At 41.3% G+C, this 23,721-nt stretch overlaps 1 protein-coding gene across 5 annotated transcripts in view; it reads right to left on the reverse strand.

The window, feature by feature from the left end:
* Positions 1-11,064, reverse strand: part of RNF220 (ring finger protein 220) — a 204,761-nt gene extending 193,697 nt beyond the window's left edge. Inside the window, exons 1-2 of one of the 5 annotated variants that reach the window (XM_075616195.1) lie at positions 10,886-11,064; positions 551-1,291 (exon numbers count right to left, since the gene is read on the reverse strand). In XM_075616195.1, coding sequence (XP_075472310.1) covers positions 551-1,291; positions 10,886-11,009 — 865 coding nt within the window. In that variant the 5' untranslated portion in view covers positions 11,010-11,064. The remainder of the gene's footprint in view (positions 1-550; positions 1,292-10,885) is intronic. The other 4 variants (XM_075616196.1, XM_075616198.1, XM_075616194.1 and 1 more) reach the window with 4 other exon arrangements.
* Between the last annotated feature and the right edge of the window lie 12,657 nt (positions 11,065-23,721).

The raw sequence follows: 23,721 nt of genomic DNA on the forward strand, positions 1-23,721 counted from the left end.
TTTACTGGTGTTACACTGGTCTCAGGGGGGCGCAATGTTACGGCTACTGTTGCCCCCAAATATATTTACTATATGTTGGCAATATTGTATTTGTTACTTATCCTGACGATGATTCTAGGCCAGGGGTGGGCAGCTCCAGTCATCAATGGCCACCAACAGGTCAGGATTTCAGGATATCCCTGCTACAGATCAAAGACTGAGCCACTGATTGAGCCACCTGTGCTGAAGCAGGGATATCTTCAAAATCAGACTTGTTGGTGGCCCTTGAGGACTGAAGTTTGCCACCCCTGTTCTAGGCCGTAGGCCTGCTCCAGTGCAGATCTTTATTTTCAGGTTAACTTTTCCCCAGTGCTAAAAGAATGCAAACCTTACTGAAGTCACACACTTTCCCAACTCTTTTGTTTTAAGTCTTTTTGACCACTGACTGACCCCATACGCTGCATGTTTTTTGGTGAGAGCTCTCTAAGTGCATTGTGCACCATAGTGGGAGATATTTAGGCAACACCGAGGGTGCACTGGGTTTAATAAAAAACAATCAAATGGTACTTACACCTCTCATTTCGGTCCTCCGGGCTGGACGACGTCTCTCTGTCTGATATTAGGCCGGACACCGCAAACAGTTTTTTCCCTGCATCGTCCACTTTGAGCCCCACGGGGGACCCCGAGGGGAGCTGAGATCCGAACTCGTACTCTTTCCCATCAGCGTCGGAGAAGCGCAGGTGCGGGGACTCTGTTTCGTGGCAGCTCTTGAGCCGCTTGGCCGGTGTGAAGGCGGATTGGTAGCTCTCGCGCTCCTCGGGGGAGGTGAAAGGTCGGAAGGCCCCCACCCCGCTGTGGTTCAGCATGCTGATGGAGGAGCAGTCTAGGTTGGGCGGGGCAAACTGGGGGTGGAGGTGGAGTAGGGAAGGTGGGAAGTCGCGGTTGCTGAAGGCTCCCGGAACACCTCCCTGGCGGTGGTACATGGACGTGAAAGTGTAGGAGCCGTTGGTGAAGGGAATGTGGACTTCTTTATCCACTGACACTGGCACCCCAAATCGCGGCTGCTGGCAGGAAATGGAGCCGTCGCGGCTGGCTTCGGCTGTGGACGCCAGGACCATCAGGGCTGGGGATGCCAGGGGGTTGGGGAGGAAGGAGGAGTTCTCCATCTTAAAAGCGGCCCGATGCAGATCCATCTGTGACTTGTTGGCTCTTGCCGGATCACGGGTTACAGTGAAGATTCCTCTGGGGGAAAAAGGGCCACTGGAGCTGAGCGGGAGGTGGGCAGTGTCACTGCATTTCTCCCTTCCAAAACCTGTGTCCCCAGAAAGAGAGAGAGAGAGAGAGGAGAGAGGTGAGTCCCTGGTGTTAACAGTAATTATTAGAATAATCAATATATAATTGTTATTAACATTTATTTATAGGAGCTGCCATCCCTGCATGTAGCACTTTACATGATTACCATACAGACAGCTGAAACCCTTTCACTGCCAGTGGGGGCTGCAACGCATGGTAAAGCAAGTATTAACCAATGTCACCCCATGCTCTATGCATTGAGGGCTGATGGGCAGCAGGCAGGAAAATGACATTATTGCCCTGCAGCAGGGGTGGGCAACTCCAGTCCTCGAGGGCCACCAACAGGTCAGGTTTTCAGGAAAGACGGAGCCACTGATTGAGCCACCGGTGCTGAAGCAGGGATATAAAAAAAAAAACCTGACCTGTTGGTGGCCCTTGAAGACTGGAATTGCCCAGCCCCTGCATTACAGTGTATATTATTGGATTGTGGCTTTTGACTGTGCCTTTTTATCCCACCCGTTGAGAAAATCACACTCCTTTTTATTTCTTGATCACTAGCAATGTGGATTGTTCTTTCAGACAAATGTATGCCTGCATTAGAAATTACATTCCAGTTAACCCTCACATTGCCAGAGAGACGAGTTGTAACTGATTAATAACAGCTTCCAGCGGGTAAATATACGATTCTATTTCTCGAAGACGTAGATTCATAAATAGTGGTGTAAAAACGCGATTATTACTAACTGCTCTGATATAAAACAGCCTAAATATGCCCAGAACATATTTATTTGAACATAGAAATATGCAAAGCCTATTTGCATATTATCATTTCCATCATTTTACAATCTATTTGCAGTGATATACATGTGGATATTATGTGGCAAAGAAAATGTCTGGAATACCCCTGGGACAATGCAGAACTCCAAGATCTCTAGGAGAAACTTGAGTGTAATTCAAGAATGTACTAAAGATTCCCAGTAAGGTATACATATGTATATATGTATATGAATATATATATATGAATATGTATATATATATATATATATATATAGAGAGAGAGAGAGAGAGAGAGATGAGAGAGAGAGAGATGAGAGAGAGAGATGAGAGAGAGAGAGAGAGAGAGAGATGAGAGAGAGAGAGATGAGAGAGATGAGAGAGAGAGAGAGAGAGAGAGATGAGAGAGAGAGAGAGAGAGAGAGAGAGAGAGAGAGATGAGAGAGAGAGAGATGAGAGAGAGAGATGAGAGAGAGAGAGAGAGAGAGAGAGAGAGAGAGAGAGATGAGAGAGAGAGAGAGAGAGAGAGAGGGGGGAGAGAAGAGAGAGAGACAGAGAGTAGATATTATATTAGACATATTAGGTAAATGTGCATATGTATATAACTTATAGAAATACACACACATGCATACTATTCCTTTATTATGTGTGTTGTTATAATTACTTTATATTCATATATAGCAACAACACGGTACACAACCCTTCATAGTAAGAGCATACAATTTAAAATGTAAGGATTTCCGAAATACCGTCAGGGATAAGAGAATAAAACATGAATGTAAACATACCGAAAAGTTCATCTCGGTCCCAAAGAGCTTACAATCATATGTAGTACAATTACCTGTATATTATAATATCCTAATAGAGTAAAATATATATTTATTTATAATATAAGCAAATGTGATATACTGTATGATATATACGTCTGTGCTTTTTAAGCTCCCTCAACAATTACACTGTTTTAATTATCCTTGTGAATATACATTTACAGACCTATGGGGGGGGGGGGGGAGAGAGAGAGAGAGAGAGAGAGAGAGAGAGAGGAGAGATAAAACAACTATAACGATATATAGATAGATAGATAGATAGATAGATAGATAGATAGATAGATAGATAGATAGATAGATAGATAGATAACTATAAAGATAGGCAAATATAAAGACAGACACACAACTAGATAGTAATGAGTGTGTACATTTGTTTGTGTGCGTTGCTCAGTGATCAGTCGGCAAATACACAATTGCAGACAATAATAAGTTATCGAGTAGGCGTATTTATGCTTGAATTATGTTGTCTGGATAAACAGATAGGCAGCAAGATATAGATTAAAGAGACAAGTAGATAAGAGCCTGTGGAGAGAGACACAGGAAGAAAGATTACCAAATCACCTTTCTTGTTAAACAAAGCTTACACAGGCCCTTAATGAGCAATGACTTCAACTTCCAGTATTCAAACAGTTGATAGAATCACTGTTACCCAGCCTGTGCTGGGGTACACTGTATATTCTCTGCTGTAGCACTGATACATCTCTTTGTTCTGGTTTACAAGGCTTTTCGCATTTTAAGGAATTATTTTGACCTGCTTTAGATGTGCCATTAACCCCTTCACTGCCGAGCAGGATTGTGATGCACTGCTCTGCCATGTAAAATAGCAGTTACGGAAGATGTATTTAAAAGGTACTGGTGCCGTGCCATATTTCTGGAGAGCCCAACCCGGTTACATGAGTGGACAAAAGCTCTTTGGACACCATGTTCAAAATGTGTGTGTTCTGTTTTCGTTTCAGTAAGAACAGAACTGGAGAGACTCATTTTGAATCCTCCTTCCTTAACAAACAAAGAAAGAACGAATATGTGACCTTACAAATGTTTAAATAAAAAAAAAAAGGAGTGGTACCCTGGCACCTCTCGCACCCTGACGCCTTTCAGAGAAAGTGGCCGGCTGGATTTTTGAGTAGTTTCAATGTACACAGCGAGGGCTCCCTCCACTTGTCAGCAGTGAAAAGGTTAACATTTAGTGAAAGTTTATTAAAAAAATAAAATAAATGTGGACGTCCGATTTGTCACCGGTGTCACCCGTCGTGTCAACAAACCAGAAAGAAATTACTAAGGGCCCCAAACCAGCTCGCATCAACATATTGCTTTTTCTTTAGAGACTAATAAAAACACCTCTTTTTTTTAAACTTTATCTTATAAACCCGCACTGCCTTTCTTTCAAATCAAAGCACACAGGTTTAATAGCGCAGATGAAAGACTTTGCGTTAAACTCAGAAACCAGGCCTGAGATTACCAATGCGGGGCTGGTAAAAACTGGGAACACAATATAAAGCAGAGGAACCCGAAATTAAAACTAATCCTTTTCTGATCACTTTATTGCCTACAACAAGCTTTTCTACGGCTGCTTGTTTGACGCCGTCCGAGTGACGGAAATAACAACAAAGCAAAACGAAATCTTCAAGCAACAGGTTTCTGCGAAATGACAGTATGTAACAGTTGGATCCCTATTTACTGGGAACAATCTCTCCTGCTCCTTTTATACCCAAGAAATGTAGAGCAACTTTTTCCTTTTGTTGAATTTTTTTCTTTTGTTTGTTCGAACGTCTTTTTCAAAAATAAAAAGAACATTCTCCGTTTTCACATCGGGTCTAAATGTGATCGCCTCAGTGCCAAGTTACAAAGTCTGCCGGTGAACGGATCGCAGCTCCTCTTTGTGCTGCGCCTTATTATCCCGATCTCGTCTGTTATTTCTCAAATCCGCTCACTAATTGCTGCCTCGCAGGCTTTGGGCAGAAAATATCACTTACAATGTATCCCCTTAAAAACGGACAATAATATTCACCTGTGTGTGGAGACACAGACTCAATGCTGACTATGTGACAGTCATTCAAATGATTCTCTGGCTATTGTAGATGAGCACACATTGCTGCCCAGAATGCCATCTTTGTGAACACGGTAATACATATTCCACCACAGCAGGCATCTTGCATTATTTTTAAATTATTGAAGGAAATGTATACCTAGGTTTGTATCTGCTCAAAACAATACAATATACATATTGTATATCCACAATTATATATATACAGTATGTATGTAAATATTTACGGATATGTATACAGTATAGACAAATGTGTGTGTGTATGTGTTACTATACATATATAGAAATATATACACACACATATATATGAGATATATATATATATATATAGATAGATAGATAGATAGATAGATAGATAGATAGATAGATATAGACATACACGTGAATATATATATCTACATATATAATTGTAATTTAGATATACTCACACACATTTATTTCCCTCTGTATATAAAGTCATGCAAATTAATATGATGTATCTATATATATAATTTTATATAACTATGTATACATATATAATCACGCACATATATACATATATATATATGCACACACACACATATATACAGTATATATATATATATATATATATATATATATATATATATATATATATATATATATATATATATATGTTGGATCTCTCAGGTGGAAAATCATCACCAGGAAGCAGTTCCAGATAATTATGTCTGGCTTGCGGTGTGACTTTTGGACTGGGTGACTCTCGCCTCTGACAGGTGAGCATACGCTAGGAAATAAAGACCCTGGATGTTTATGGAGCTCCGGGATAGCATTTCCTCCCTCATTTCGTTGCCACGTATATATACATTAATTGTGCAGCTAAGAGGACACCCTCACATTGCTTCCTCATTTGGCAGCTTTCCTAGCACATATCAACTCTAAATGACCAGATTATATATCTCTCATTAACTTATTTTCTCCCTTCCAAATTTTAAATAACTTTCTTAGCAAGTTAAAGCAGTGAGGAGGGAGAGAGAGAGACACCGGCAGAGATACAGGGAGGGCTGCCAACTACACTATATTGACCTTGAGTGGGTGTATATGTTTTCTTTAGTAGGTGGTATTTAATGATTCCATTTCAATCAACGCACAGCTTAAAACAGCAGCGTCCTAATTTTTACACATTGCTTTGCTAAGTAAATTTAAACAGCACATAAAAATCGTGTCATTATATTTTCCTGTTATCAGAATCGCGCTGACTTTTGCCACGGCCAGGAGAATTATTAAACAAATGATGATATTATAAATACACTGCGCATCCATTTACATGACTCTGCGTGGGCCCTCGTGTGCTTTATTATGTAGGGCGAAAATGTATTGGAAAGAAAAGTGAAAACAGTGATATGCCCAAGCTATCACTGCTGTGCCATTTTCAGCTCCCTGATTTAATTGCCACCTTGTTGCATCGAACACCAAAAATGCGCTTGTAAATGTAACATCCTGTTGTCCACCTGCAAATCAAAGGCATCGCTTTTGCTTCTCGACTTGCAAACTTCACAAAGGCAGGCGACGAATTAACACACACTGTATTCGCCACAGCCTCCGAATGATGTGTGCATTTTCTTGCGCGAGCGTTCGCTGGACCATTGAAAGGATGCAACGGTTGCAAACCGCAGTCCTTATGGAAATCTATAGTTAATACACTGACAATGTCAAAATGTCATCATCTTAAATACAGGACCCTAAATAAGAAAACTAACAGACCTTCTTAATTAAAAAAATATGGATTGCAGGATAATCAGACGGAATTGGCCGAGAAGACATTGCAAAGAAACGGCAGGAAACCAATACATATTCCTGCTAGTATGCTGATTTTTTTTAATTTAGCACCCCGTGCAAATCCAGATTAAAATAACTCCAGCTATTGATCCGGGCAGTGGAATTGACATTAATTTTAGTTCACTTCTCACTTTGCAAAGGGATCAATAGCAAGTAATAACAGCTGACATCCCTGCTGAAAGGAGGAGAAAGAGGAGCTGCAGACAGCAATCGAAAAAGCCACCAAATAAATCACCAGCTACTTTTCCACGGCATCAGACAAATTCTGAAGCGATCGCAGAAAAGTCTTTGTTGAATTAACTGAACAAGAATAGCGGGATCAATCCACGAGGAGAGAAAATACCCTTTTTAGCTAAACATTTGCGATATATTTTTTTTAAAAAGCAGCAGCAAAAAGATGAAAACATGTCAGATAAGCAACAGTTCTGTGTGTTTATTTCTTAAGTAACCCCAATTTAACTAAACTCTCTTTTTAAATCTTTTTTCTAAGATCATTCCAGCGACTAAAAGATTTCGCTGTCCTGCATGATATGAATATTTGAAAGGGATTTTTTAGCCATTATAAAACACACACATGCTCATCTACATAATTTAAAAAACTCACGTTTTATAGTCAGCATTTTTAACGTACTCGGTGTACACCAATCTAAGTCAAGCTAGTGTACATATAAATATGTTATATTATCTTGATTTAAATTGTTACACATGAGAGTAATATGTGATGTTTAAAACAATAATATTTGAATTGACAAAATATAAAAAGTTAACTGATTAATTTTCTGTGGCTGCTGAACATCATGAAAAATCAACAAAAAAACTATTCAAAGAAGCCACAGAAAATAAGGAAAAAGTATTTAAAAGCCCTGCAGTGTAATTTTAAGCATTACTTTTACATCATACATCTTAAATAAAAAAGGTATTACAAATATTTAATTTAAAAAACTGCTGAGGATAAAATCAAAGGCTGTAATAAAATTACATCCGGGAATACAAAATCTGTTAGCAAATGTTTTAAAGAAGAAAAATGCCCTTTAAAAAAAAAATGACAAATAAAAAGACAGAGCAATTTATTCATCGGTAATGAATTCTAAATAGGTTCTTAAAAAATTGATAGACCATTTATACACAACAAGTGGCATTTCTGTGATGAAATAATTATATGCAAAGACTCCGAAAATGAATAAACACATTCTCCTCATTATTATTTTTAAATGATCTGACAAAAAAGTCTGTTCTTTTAAGACTCCTGTAAAAGAGCTCACACTGGCATACAAATTAAGTGATTGTGCATCAGGTATTAATTTAGGAATTTTTTAAACATGTTTTCGAATGTCACGGCAAATAGAAAATTGACTCAGTTGGACAAATAAAAAAAAATATGCGCATAAAAGCCAAAAAAGTGTATGAAATATTTTAAGCTAAATGTTATTGAACCGCAACTAGAATTAAAGCGGGGTAAAGAAACGCTTTATATCATTCTAGTAGACATGGTCACAGGTCATCACTCCAGAAAAGATTTGACACTAAGTCAGATTCAAAAAGGAAAATATATATATATATTTTTTTAGCAAACTGGTTGAGATTTACCAAGGTGTATTTTTAAATTTATTTTTTAAGTTGGGAATACAAAAAAGTTATTAATAAAAATGACTTAAGAACAAAAAACAGCAGCACACAGAAACCCACCCTTTAAAGTGCAGACTGCAGCCACCCTTTCCTTTTCATTTTACGTTATGTTTGGCTAAAATAACTTTTAGGGAGATATCTGTTGGGGTCTTTAACTCACATGATACCGTCAATTCACAGAGGTTGAAGCTTTGGGTTAAAGACAACTGGACCTATGCATTTGGTTTTGTGTTAGATCCCAAATAAATGATAATTGAAAAGGGAGCCAAGTTGCAGCTCTGAGGTCAGTGGTGTCCAAGGCTGAGGAATACAGCTCAGTGAGGACCGGTCAGTCACCAAACAGAGCCCTGTCCCTTCCCTTGTTAAATCACACAAAGCCCGGACCCCTAAACCTAATCGGAGTCAGCTAACACCATATCTCATCTCCTGTATTATGCAGGACATTCTAGGGGTCCCCCACCCCTAGAGATGCTCTCCCAGGTCATGTCATGGTCAGTTTATCCCACATTGACTTGTTACAGAAGAAGCAGGTGCTCACTCTAATAGAACCCTCCTATAACAGCATGTACTAACTGGGCTCTATAACATACAAAATCAACACCAATCCTTTCTCATGTATTACATTATCATGTATTTTTTCCCTGGTTATTTATTTATTTATTTATTTATTTGACAATGATCCTTTCATTGTACTCACCAAAAAATAAAGTGTACTTTCAAAATATACCTTTTACTTGTTACTAGGAAACAACTTACATTTTGTGTAAACTATCTAGCACCACAACCAAATAAAAAGAAGACGAATTTGTTCTGAATTTAATTTAAATTGTCATTCTTTATATTTATATTCACATAGCAGCTACAAAGCCAGTGCCATTTTCTTTCCTTTTCCAATATAGTATATTGGATTAAAGAATCATTTTTTTGCCCGGCCACATAATGGTATAATATGATCTGTGGCTTTGTTAAAAAAAAAAAAAAAAAATCCATAAAAAATCAGTTTTCCTTTTCTTACCATTTTGTTTTCGTTTGCCATAAAGTGTCCTTTTTTTTCAGGCAATCCTCACCTCCCAAAATAAATGCAACCCAAGCACCCCATCCCAAACAAAGCTCCTATGGAGAAGGGAGGATACTATAGCAGTTGAAATTTATTGCAACAATCACTTTACATAAGCGTTTCCTGTATAGCAGGACAAGGGCTGTGAGGCTCTCCTAATCATTTCATTGTGGCCAAACAGATGGGGGTTTTTTTTTTTAATGTATCTAGATCACAAGGTGAGGAATTTACTCCCCATCATCCCCAAGCCCAAATTCACATACTTCCCTCTCCTATTTTATTTTTAAAAAGTTAACAACAATTACAAGAAAAGTCCTGCTGGGCTCTCTCTGCCTTTCACAAAGCCACCAGGAAGGAAAACAAAAAAAAAGTGACATTATTTTGCTAAATTGCAACCAGGATCCCTTAACCCCTGTATTATCCTTTCCTATTCTGCACAGCTCTTGGGTGACTGGTGATTTGATGGGGAAGTCCTGGGAAGATAGAGTGATGTTGTTATATGAGTTATTATTCTGCAAGGAGAGAATACGAGGTCTGCAGAAGCTGTGGACCTGTCCTGTGTTACTGATCGGGAACTCTAGGTCAAAAACCCCAGTGAGGTGAAGAATTACTGAGGGTAAATATATGATATATTTCTGTGTATTGTGGACGGAATCCAACGCAATAAACAGGTTCTACAACGCTTTGCAAAAAAGAGATCATGTCATCTATTCGATTAGTTTAAGATCTGCATCTATTTGTACTTATATTTCTATATAATACATCACTATATGCATATGAACACATTTAAATGCATAGCCAAAAGTAATTTTAAAAAAAAATAAATATAGTGATATATTAATATATATAATGTTCTAAGTTTTATTTAATAATTATTCATTATGCAAAAAATGTCAACTAAATGTAGCAGTAAAGTGGAAATAAATAGGCACCCATCACCCACAAGGGCACCCTATCTTATGTCACACAGGCTTTGCTTGCCAGCAGATTTCGGGGAGGTTCAGCTCAGCAGCACCTGGTCCCCTGCTTGTTATCCACTTGTCCTGCCCCCTCTGCCGCTCTGTGCAGGAGGGTGAGCTCAGTGTATGAGCCGGGGATGTGCTGCTAGGGGGACTGTACCCACAGCTGGGTGCTACTGATGAGGGAGCAACACACACGTGTGTGTATGTGTGTGTAAATGCATGTGTGTATGTGTGTATGTGTGTATGTATATATATAGTTGCATTCTAATTTGTTGCATGCAAAATAGTCCCAGTTTGCATCTCCCTGTGAGCAGTGTGATCCTGCAAACTTGTACTGAAAGTTGTTCTGTGCTCCCCTCTGCTCCCCCATGTTTCCCGGGGAATAAGTGCAGCTCCCGGGAACACCAACTTCTCCCCAATATCCTGCAAAGGACCAGCACCCGCCCCAGTGCACACACGCGAACACATGGGAGCCAGATACTTTTATTAGTATTATTATTAGTAGTATGATGTGTGTACTTACGGTGGGAATCCCAGTGCAGGAGTAGGAGAGGAGAAGGAGGAGAGCTCTCAGATCCCTGCACGAGGTTCGCTGCTGTGCTCCTGCTGTCCCCTAGCGTGGCTTCCCAGGCTGGCTTCGTTTGCATGTGCAGACCAACAGGACTCAATACACACACACATGCACACCAATGTGTGAGAGTGAAAGGAGCAGTGAAGGAGCAGTGCTGCCTCACTGTGCTTGCAGTTATCAGTGACTGAGCCTCCTGGCAGCACACACACTCACACACTCTCTCTCTCTCTCCCTCTCTCACTGCTCTGAATACATTAGGGTACAAAAGAAGGATGGGAACTGAAGTCCAGTTACAGGGCTGTCCTACAGCACAAACTTGGGTTGCTACCTCTAGTGACTTGAGATTCCTCTTAGAATGCAAGCTCTGTTGGGGATTCCTCAATGACTGCTAAGTCTACTGCTTTTATGCTTGTATTGTGTCAGTGGTCCTCTGTATTTTGTATTGTATGCTAAAGCGCGGTGCGCAAGAACAGGGTAAACAATAATCATTAATTTTCAAGGGGAAATAGGAACGGTGTTCTAGAAACACAAGAGGCTTGGGTATACAGGGAGAGAAAATGAAGCAATACAGCACGCTGAGATTGCTGACTGTCCTCAGACGCTGGTAATACCCCAATCAATATGTGCACATAAAGAGAAAATAGTGAGGGACCACATATTGTAAATCAGATCAGCATGGTACAACACGTACACGGATGGGGGGGGAAATGAACATTTCGGAGCTAAGCCGTTTGATTGTAGGGACAGACATGACTGGTACAATGATGAGAACAGATTTGTAATTTAAGCTTTAGTAGAACGTATGGATTTCATTCTCACATGTAGGTACATTTCCGTTCACTTGTACAGATGCTGACAAGAAGAGGTTGGCTTTGGCACCTTTGGCACAAGGATACTGCTGGCCGGCTCTGTCTGGCAGAGATAATGCTGGAATATTACTAAATGCACATCCACATTCCTCACTCGCCTTTTAAATATATTCGTTTGGTGCCTCATTTCTATTAACATTCGTTACATTGCCACTGTCCCTTTCCTTTTTAGATTGTAAGCTTCATGGAACAGGACCCTACTTGCCTATTGTACCAGACTGAGCCTCTGATTGAGTCTCCTGTGCTGCAGCTGGGATATCCTGAGAACCTGATCTGTTGGGGAGGCTTGAGGACTGAGGTTGAGCAACACTGCGTAAGGCCCCGCTCACTCTGGCCGCTACGTGGCGTGTGCGCGCGCTTACATGCGCGCGCACGTTCATCGCTCTTTAATGTTTGTCGATGGAAGTTGTCAAACTACAAACGACTCCCGGCGGCGAAGTACAGCGTTGTCGCCGCTGCACTTGAGGGAGGCAACGGAAGTTGTCATGTGAAGCGGCAGCCGCGTCACGCGTACTTCGCCAGCCAATAAAATCACACGCACACTTTGTTTCTTTTTTTTTATATTACATGGATGACGGAGGATAGGGACGTCCCGCCTCCAAGTCGCGTCATTCAGTCTGCTGGGGATGTGCACGCATCGCCCAGCAGGCAGAGGCGCGGACGCACGCCACGTCGTGCAGTAGGCAGAGTGAGCCCGGCTTTAGAGAGTAGCACGGGAGGAACTCATACTCAGATGTTTGTGTTGGGCAGAGAAGCAGCTTATGTCTTCAAAGAGAATTACCTGTTGTACAAGGCAGTAATGTTTAAACGCTCCTTACATAGCTAAAGAGAGGTGCTCTGTGTTCCAGTTTGATTTCCACCATACAACCCCCCTTCTTCTGAACCTTCCAACCCCTAGATCAGGGGTGGCCAGCTCCAGGCCACCAACAGGTCAGGTTTAAGGTTTTAAGGCTATCCCTGCTTCAGCACAGGTGGCTCAATCAGTGGCTCAGTCGTTGACTAAGCCACCTGTGCTGAAGCAGGGATATCCTGAAAACCTGACCTGTTTGTGGCTCATGAGGACTGGAGCTGACCACTGCTGCTCTAGAGAGTGTAAGATACTGTGAGCAGGGTTCATGGTACCGGCGGTACGTGGCTGTGTCGCTATGTGCAGTTCTGTCCTTTGTCCCCTATAATGTTAGCAATATGCTGACAGCACATATATTAATGTTAATACCTTTCTTCTCCAATAAACCACTTGGAGTTTGCCTAAAACTGCCAATCTTACCCGCTCTCAGCATCACACATTGTTCTGTCCAGAGAGTAAAATGATCCCCATCATCAGCATAAGAAAATGTTAACCCTCAGCTGACACGAATGCCGTGATTTGGTTGTTTCACTATATCAGAGTCTAAAAACCTAAATACTTCAGGTTCGGAGATCCGACAATCAAATATGATAATATTTGTGCGATGGGTTGCATGCACCTCCATCCCCCTGTGAGTTAATCAGAGTTAGATGCCTTCTCTGCGGATCCTAAGAGATTTTCCCTGTGCAGAAAAATGAGGATTTTTTTTATGGAATGTAAAATGTCAAAAATAAACAGGATATCATCTGAAATCATGAAGGCTCAGATATCAGCAGATGTAACCCAACAGCAAATACCAGGGGATGTGCAGAAGCTAAATCTGTGTACACACACACACAAAATAATAGTGACAGTAAAGATGAAAAAGAAAGAACTCAGACACAGGCAGAACATTGAAATTCTGTCACCTGCATAATGGTTCGCAGGATATTTATACATCAATATAAACAACATCTCATTGCTACCCTTAGAAGTGGCATTTCAGATTTTATTTTCAGTTGCAGGAATATTAACCGTTTTAGGGGCGGATCCTCAGAGGGTCGCTAATTTTTTTTAACATTCCGTCATCTCAATTTAAAGTATCCACACCCGTAACGCGTATCCCCAAAGGGGCGTATCTGCTGGCATTTTCCTTAAAAATAACGGATCCTTATATTTTAACGGACCTTAGGCTTACTCATATGCAAATCATATGGTAATGAGCAGGTTACCTAACAGCTGAGATGCTCAGGCCTCCGATACTGTTAGCACATGATAATAACCCTACAATGTTTAGCACCTTCCAAAAGCCGCCGTTACTCACATGCAGACCTTTATTATCAATGAGTTATTTCTGGAAATAGCCTAAAAGCAATGTAGTGAGTACGGGACTTAACCCTTTAATTTAAAAAAGTTACGTGTCATACAAACATCTATAATAGGGATCATATAAATGTCTGAAACACATCATAAACTATGTTATGTTTTTAGTGATTAAAGTGATATGTTTGTGTGAAATAATATGGTATATAATGTAACAATGACTGTGTAAAGTATTGGTATAATGTATATCCATACCTCCACAATATTAATTAATATTTAATTTATATTAATACACAATTAAAATAAATGAAGGATGGCCATCCTTCATTTATTTAAATTGTACTTTAATATAAATTAAATATTAATTAATATTGTTGTAGTATGTATGGATATACATTATTGTACATTCATACTTTATGCAGTCATTATTACATTAAATACCATATAATTCAGGGAAAAAGTGTAAAAATGATACATTTCTAACATAACGAGTTTTGCATTAGATTTTCGTAACGCACATGAAAACCTCTGCTAATAACGCTGCCTTAATAACGCGCCTTAAAGTTTGATCAGCGCGCATGTGCAGGGTATTGGAAAACGCAGGTAACATAACAATGGTGATTTTGCTAACGGACTATATTTATGCATATGATTAGCTTTAAGGATCCCCGTTAAAAGATGGAAAAATAAGGTCCGTTACCTAATTAGGTAACATAACTTTATTGGCCCTCATTTAGCTCACTTCTGAGGATCTACCTCTTAGTTCCCAGAGGGACTTAGTTGCAACGTATTGCAGAGCAATGGATTACAAGCCTCTCTGGGCACTAAAAGAGTTAAATCTATTAGGGATGTTTGCACTAATTTAATTTTTTACTTAAATGTTTATGAAGTAGCATCAATGTATAGATATATCGCATAAACCTATAAACCCTTGAAAGAGGGGGTTCAAATGCATTGTCCCCTCACTAAATAAATGTAGACTTTTCTGAATCAAGCACATTACTTTTTCTTGGGGCGATGGTGACAATCTCCAAAATAACATTGTACACTCTGTGTTCTGCAGTCAGAATACTTACTTTGGGGTTCAGTGTTTCTGTAGATGTATTTATTACTGGGACCTGAGTGTGCTTTACAACTTGCTGATCCAAATAACAGTTATCCAAGATATTAATTCTACCCAAATGTTTGTTTGTGCATGTGTGCATTTATGGATGCATGGATTTGTAACCCCTTGATATCTGGTTACAAGAATTAGCCTTTAAAAAGGTGCAATGCGCAGTTAACTACCTTGACTGCTTCAGTGTCACAGAACATTGCCTTGCTTGTTTTATCATGTATTGCTGGAGCAAAGGAACTTAAAGAAGGCAGTGATATTGTGTCTGTTCCCAAACGATTCTACATGTATTTATTGTTGTGTAAGAGCTATGTAAACCATAGTTTAGAAATATACAATATTTATGCCTAGAAAGATGTAATTTCTTCAAATAAATCTCATTTTCTTTAAATAGAAAGTGGAACCATACGATTGCCAGTAAAAAAGTAGTGGTACTTTGGGGTTGGAAATTATAAAGTAATCGTGCTCCATACTCCTCTGTACCATCACACTTGGACCACTGCTTAAGATATATCCACAAATAGGTGCCCTTCAACTCAGGTTATTATTTAATGGTAACAAACCTCCTGCAGTGCAAAACACTAAAAGAAAACTCAGTGATAACAGTGACTATTTACAGCATCTTGTCTAAATTATTTTTTGTAGCTTGCGAATAATAATAGTAACCAGAAGTAATAGTAATCCAAATTGCAGTCGCCAGAAGTTAAGCTCGTCTTGTGCTTTTTTGTCCAATATTCTCTCTTCTCTCTGTAAAGCACCATATAAAATATAATCACCATTATAACATGATAATAACACGCCTGTGATGTCACAAGCAGTCAAAGCATCTATAACGCATCACAGCCGTGTGCAGCTCTGTCTACCTACGCCTGTCACTCCCAGGCTGGTAATTGTTCTGTTGTGACATCAAAACACGACTAATAAAAGCATGAAATAGCAACTCATCAATTACCATGTGGGAAGTGAGCGGCTGCGTCATTTATATTCCAAACAGATGTCAGCGGTACCATTGTCTCTGAATCCTGCCCCGGCAGGTCTCTCCCCTTCACTTCACGCTCTCTTCCCTGCTCTGGGGTCTGATTTAACCGCTTCTCTGTGAAGCCCTTGGCTGATCTCTTGTGTATACATGGACATATAACCCGATCGTGACTGGAGCAGCCAGCAACGCAGATACAAGGGGTATATATGTACTCATTTGCAAACGGGTCTTTCAGTGTTTAAACAACTCAACCAATAATAAAACAGACGCTTTTTGAATAAGGTACTGGTCTTTAATGTGGGATATGTGGTTTGCGAACCAGTTGCTTAGACTTGGCGTAAGTCATTTTATCACCATGTTTCTGAAATGATAAAGCTGTATTGTAAACCCTTTGGGATAGTAAATCTATGTACATTATAATTTTTTCCGCCCTAGCCCCACTTTGTCATTTATTAAACATATTTTTAATTGCATCATTTTTACAGCCGCCTAAAATTCAGCATACGATTGGGGTTTTGCCGTTTTTCAGCAATATGTTTCACTGGTGTAACAGGAACATTGTCCAGCAATGTTGTCCATGAGCTTTTAAGATCACAAAAGTCCCATATTCATGCAGCCTGTGTGTTGGAAGAATAAGGTAGCACAGTGGCAGGGATGGAACCAAAGACATAATTCATCTTCCTGTCATTGAATCTCTGCTTACTGACTGCAGAACCTCTTCCCCAGAAGCCGCAGATTCCTAAAAGCATTACAACAAACACGCACGTGTATACGGTGACAATTTGAAGTCGGTGCAATTTTATACTATTATTTTAATATTTTTTGTTAGCGCTGAACGCACGTGCAAAATAAGCGCACCCTTTAAATACAGGGAAGCAGCAGAGAATCGGAGCAGCAAAGAGATTATGTCTGGGAAAAGGCAATAACTGTTAGCGGTACTAAACGCCTAAGTGCTGCTACTCTAATGGGGGGAGGGGGGGGAGGGGGGGAAGGAGGAAGGTCCCTTCAGTGCTGAAAGGGTTAATGGTCCCTTAAGGTGAATGGATTACTATGAGCAGTTACTGAAGCATATGTATGGAAATATGAATATGCAAACCACTGTGAATGATTACAAGTAAGGGCAGAGCGAAATATGTGCAGATCAAAAAGAAATGTGTGCAATATTATCCAATAAATTCCAATATCAGCCGTTCACTTGCAATCTCCGGCAGTTTAAAGCACCGGCTTCATTTTTATTCTGGCGCCTTTTTTAACTTGCTTGGTGCCGAACAAGAAGGATGGACGGGATAGAATAAAATGACTGACAGTGGTTGCCTAGGAAACCAGATGCCAAACACAAATATTAATAAAACATAAGAGTTATGCTCGGGGAGCAAATCTGCATCATAATAAGCAGTTAGTTTGAAATGAATTTTGGAGATTTCTGAATATGTCACTTTTGGATTACAGTATAACCATTTATTTGCCAGAGGAGAGAGTGCAATTTTTTGCTGGCATTTCCGAAAGGGAAGCGCTTAACCCAGGACCTGCCAACACACTCCCACTTCCCCCCACTCCCACTCACTAAAATGTGATGGATGTTCCATGAAACAAAACTGTTTTCACCCCACATCTCTTGTCCTCACGTGGATGAAGTGGCTTAAAAAAAAAAAAGCGGTGGTACTGTGCATGTATGTCTTTATTTATATATCGCCATTAATGTACATAGCACTTCGCAGCATGAATACACGTGACAATTGTATAAATAACAAATAATACAGATAACATAATGGGAAGTAACATTTAGGAAAAGGAGTCCCTCTCCCGAAGAGCTTACAACCTAATTGTTAGGTAGGAAGAACGTACAGAGACAGTAGGAGCGCGTTCTGGTAAGTGTGTCTGCAAGGGGCCAAGAGTTATGTATGAGGTGTATAATATCAGCCACGGAGCTACTCATATGCTTCGTTAAGCAGGTGTGTTTTAAGGTTGATAGAGAGGGTGCTAGTCAGATATTGAGGGAAGGGCATTCCAGAGGTGTGGGGCAGTCCGTGAGAAAGGATTAAAGCGGGAGAGGGCTATAGGCACAAAAGGGGGTAGAGAGAAGACATCCTTAAGCAGAAAGCAAATAAAAGGCTGAATGTATTAAACATTGTGAAAAAGCAATTTGGATCATATTAAAAGATGAATACATTATCAAACCTTCCAACTGCACCTATTTACTAGGTATGCTACATGTTTTTGGCTCCAGTAAGACCAGCTGTACTTATGACACAGAAACATTTGTGTGTGGTAAGCTGCAGGCTATGGGACTTCTATACGGATTGCTTGGAAGTACCTCTGTCCGGCACGAGGAGAGGAACAGGGGGACCTATTTTATACCCATAACATGTTGACGGGTTTGCATTATTTATGTTTAAAGAACAGAAAGGGAGAGAGACATTTTAAAATAAATCCCATGTTTTATTTAAATAGAAGTGTAACTGTATAAAAAAGGGGGGTTCTCTGGTTGTAAATAAAAAAACTAGCAGTACTCCATGCTACCTAGTACCATCACACGTTGACCTACTCTATGTCAGTGTATTAAGGCAGGGGGGCTCAACTCCAATCCTCAAGCCCCCTGAACAGGTCAGGTTTTCAGGATATCCCTGCTTCAGCACAGGTGGCTCAATCAGAGGCTCAGTCTTCGACTGTAAAACATGGGATTTATTTTAAAACGTCTCTCTCCCTTTCTGTTCTTTAAACATAAATAATGCAGACCCGCTAACATGTTATGGGTATAAAATAGGTCCCCCTATTCCTCTCCTCCAGCCGAAGATTGAGCCTCTGATTGAGCCACCTGTGCTGAAGCAGGGATATCCTGAAAACCTGACCTGTGGGGGTGAGGGGGAGGTGGGAGGAGGGGTTTGTGGTCTGGAGTGGAGCCCCTCTGTATTAAGGTATTCTGCATCTGTTCTACTCCTGTGTACACGGGTTTGTGATTGGGGTGTGTCTACAGGAAGTTAGGAGGGAGTACGGTGACGCACATATGATGGGGTGCTGTCAGTGGTACTCCCATAGTGATCCGCATCACCTGCGATGAACTGGTTTAGTAAGTGTACTGAAGCAGCAGTCCGCCCCAGAAGCCTGCATGAGGGTAACTCATGTAATGTTAGGATCTTGCCCCCGGAGCATGTCCTGCTATTTTACTTATTTTTCTAGTGTTGAAAATCATGATTTTCTTCATCTCTAGCTGTACTGGACTCCGGAGAGAGCTTCATTTTAATCTCCCGGACACTTAATATTTCCACCGTTTATATCTCCTGGACGGAGCTTCGGATTTTAAAAATACAACCAGCGTTGGAAAGTGCAAGAAAGGATCTTTTACGTACAAAAAAGGTGAGTCACAACACAATTCACCCTAATTTATATATAAACCCCGAGATGGATTCAGTTTAGGGCTTATACTCAGCGTCTATGACCTATCGCCACAGACATTCTGTGGTTGGTCCGCCGCTATTTAGCTTCCGGGACATTTAACCGCTGGCCATTTCGCCCCCGACTAATGTATACCGTAACCCCTAACCTTGCCCTAAAGCCCCTTAACCTTAACTCCTTACCCTAATTCGTTAACCCCTTACTCCAAAACCAATAAAAAAGCACAGGTGCGCACCAAGGTAAGGATATGATAATATAATATAACAACAACAATGTAGAAACTTACATATAAGTAAAACTTAGTTCATGTCCAGGTCTGAACGATATCCTCATCGTTTAGGCTCCACCATAGATCAGGCAGGGGGACGATGTTCAATTCCTTTCAGGTAGCAGTCCCGCGCGCTGGGGCTGACTCCGTGGCACTCACTGCAGCATCACCTCCGCGTGTGTCGGCGTGGTGTGTAGCGCGAGTGCGCATGCGTGGAAAAGAAGCCCCCTATAGCCGTCCGCACATGCCGGTTCGTTTGAGGAATCGCGACCGGAATGAATACACTTGAGTGTATGCCAGCCACCAGAGTTAAGGTAAGCTGGTTACACAATTGGCAACGCGTTTCACATAACTGGTATACTTCATCAGGCTTGAACATCGTCCTCCTGCCTGATCTATGGTGGAGCCTAAACGATGAGGATATCGTTCAGACCTGGACATGAACTAAGTTTTACTTATATGTAAGTTTCTACATTGTTGTTGTTATATTATATTATCGTATCCTTACCTTGGTGCGCACCTGTGCTTTTTTCTTGGTTGCCTGGTTCTGCCGACGGAGTCTTCCTCCGGGGTCCGTCTTTGGAGTGGGGGGGAGACACTTCGAATCACACGAGCTGCAAGAGGAAGGAGAGAAATTACTTTTCTGCATTCATAGGAAGCAAGAGCGCAGACTGAACATCCCCTTACTCTAAAACCCCTAACCTTATCCCCTTACCCTAAACCCCCTAAAGTTAACTCCTAATGCTACGCTAATCACGCACCTTAGTAGCGAAACGGCCGGCGGCTGACTTCCTTGGCGTCTGAACGGCGGCGGCAAAGATCCCATTCCGTCTACTTAGAACTGTTCTGTTTATCCGAAGGTACTACTTAGCAATTAAATACTGCACAGCTGCCAATTTATACTGCGGTAGAAAGACCTTGTACATCTACGAAACAATTGATTTAAAATATTAAATCAATGCAAAATGAATAACTATAATTTGCAAAAACATGTATAATAAATGTATAATTTAAAAATACAAACACCGAACCTCACTTCTAAAATGACAGTAGCTGTATCACACGCAGAAATTGTCATGTTGTGATTAATTACACAGTGTGGCTGTATGTAATGTGTTACCGGGCAGCGTCGCTGGGAGATAAAGCCACTATTATACTGTACATGGACAAGTCGTTGCAACTAGCTCTCAGCAGATGCCAACAACAGAGACTTGATCCCTAGTTATCATCTCTCTGTTATCCTGATAAAGGCGCTGTATTAATGAACCTCCTTTGTGTGTTTAAAAAAAGAATCCGCTGTGTTGGGCTGCGCTTATAGTGCCGGCGACGTGACCATGTCGTCGCGGCAAAACAAATCAATTGTCGCTACTATAAGCGCACGCGACGGCGACAAAGCGACAGCGCTACCAGAAATCTGGTAGCCACTGTTATTTGATTTTTTTACGCCGACGGTCTCCCCTTGCGGCCTATCGGGAGCTTCTCCGTGCCTCTGCCCTCCCCTTTTATGACGTCGCTGGCCTTGTAGCCAGCCACGCTGCCCAAAACCCAAGTACAACTTTTGCAAATGGCGATGGCGACGGGTGACGTCATCGGTCGCGTCGCTGGCGCTATAAACGCGGCCCCTAGGGTTACTCCTTAAACTGCAGTAGTGCTGATTGGGGTACGAGCGCATGGGAACGCCCTTTGAAATAGAGTGCTCTTTGAGTTGAATGAATAACCCCCCGTAGTGTCTTTGCGATCGATGGGCGCTCACACGGCACTTCCAGAGATGCGCCTGTCTGGGGGTAAACGCAGGAATCCAAACATTATTCTCCAATATATGGATAAATAAATGAATGCACAAATTTATCCCAAGACCCTGTATTTGTTTTTACGAGATTTTCAGCATCAAAAGCCACCGAAGCAATTTTGTTTTGTCAGGTCATGCTTATTATTACAATATCCAAATATTGGAGTGCATTAGTTTCTTTCTGTCATATTTCCATTGTTTTGTGTTCTGTCATACAATTTATTTGTCAAATGCAATGCAATAAATGTTAACTCTTTCAGGGTCAGAGGGAAGTACATTGCAAGGCACTTAAAAAAAAGGGGAGGGACATTTGGCCATGGCCGCTTCGCCGCGACCAAACCATTGCCAGCGGTGGACCAAAGACGGATCCTCCACTGCAGCCGATCTGCAGCAGGAATCCCCGTCGTTGGCCGCTTCTAAGGTAAGTTGTATTACTGTTTAGGGTAAGGGGTTAATTTAAGGGGTTTTAGCGGTTAGGTTAGGGGGTTTAGGCATTTTCCATAGCGGCGAAGTGGTTGGCAGCAGTGAGTTCCAGCAGTGGGGTGAGTCACAGTGCTCGAGTGGCAGCGGACGCTCTCCCACCCTGGCCGCAGCCTCATACCAGGGATCAACTCGCTCGACAGAAACACAAGAGTTTACCAAATTAATTTATTGGAAAAAAAGTTTTCCACAACCGACATAAACAGACAACACACATACTGTACTCACAACTGGGGAAAAAACTGGGGTAACCTATAGTCCTAGGTGCAGGGACCACCTTGCAGAGATTTCCCCTATTCTCTCTTCCCTGCAATGTCCTCTGGAACAGGACTCTAGGCCTGACACCAGCACAGGAGCTGCAACTCTTCTGGCTCTCATCTAATCTGCTAGGGGTCTCCCTCACCACCTTTTTATACACTAAACCCACAACAGTGAAACATTCAGGCACAGGTGCTGTCTCCCTGGCCTGCCCCGGGATTGGTGCATAGAAATACAACATAAAAAGAGCAACATACAAACTGTTACAGGCAAAGATCACTGACACTTTTGCAACATTTTTCCTGCAAACCGTCTCTGAGGTGCTGGAACCAGGTTAAGACATAGTACAGTACATTAAACATACACATAACATAATAACAGTGTATTACTGACAGGTAGGGGCAATGACAGACTTGACCTTTATTAACAGCAGCCATATTTACCCCTACCGTCACACTTACCTTCTCCTTGAGGCGGCCGGCGGTGGAGCTTTCAGCGGTGGATCGGCAGTGGTGGAGCGTCCGTCTGCAGCCAACGTATGCTGCAATTTACAAAATAAGCAATATATTACAGGGAAATACGGTATATAATAAGTGCAACAAACATAACAGCACACAATAAGCAAGGGGATATCGGCACCGCACAGATTACAGTCTATGTAGTAATGCAGTGATCCTCATCCTTTTTTTGGTTAAGGAACCCATGTGAAATTCTGAGGAACCCCCAACCCTCTCTAATAGCGCGTCTGAGATCAGATGCATTGTACGTAACCCCAACCGTCTCTAATAGCATGTCTGAGATCAGATGCATTGTAAGGAACCCCAACCCTCTCTAATAGCGCGTCTGAGATCAGATACATTGTAAGGATCCCCAACCCTCTCTAATAGCGCGTCTGGGATCAGATGCATTGTAAGGAGCCCCGACCCTCTCTAATAGCGCGTCTGAGATCAGATGCATTGTAAGGATCCCCAACCCTCTCTAATAGCGCGTCTGAGATCAGATGCATTGTAAGGACCCCCAACCCTCTCTAATAGCGCGTCTGAGATCAGATGCATTGTAAGGAACCCCAACCCTCTCTAATAGCGTGTCTGAGATCAGATGCATTGTAAGGACCCCCAACCCTCTCTAATAGCGCGTCTGAGATCAGATGCATTGTAAGGAACCCCAACCCTCTCTAATAGCGTGTCTGAGATCAGATGCATTGTAACGAACCCCAACCCTCTCTAATAGCGCGTCTGTGATCAGATGCATTGTAAATTCTTCTGTATTTGGTACAATTTTAAAATGACCTGAAAATTACAGGGAACCCTTTAGGGATGCCCGGGGAATCCAAGGCTTCCTAGGAACCCAGGTTGGAAAACACTGTAGTAATGTATAGAGTATTTTGCAGTTATTATAGCAATATGTAAATAATTTCAAAAACGCTCTCCAAAAAGCATCTACCCAAACCAGAATGCGCAAATAAACCCTTCATAAATTAGGTGCTCTG

This window comes from Ascaphus truei, chromosome 10 (assembly GCF_040206685.1).
Source record: "Ascaphus truei isolate aAscTru1 chromosome 10, aAscTru1.hap1, whole genome shotgun sequence".
Lineage (NCBI taxonomy): Eukaryota > Metazoa > Chordata > Amphibia > Anura > Ascaphidae > Ascaphus > Ascaphus truei.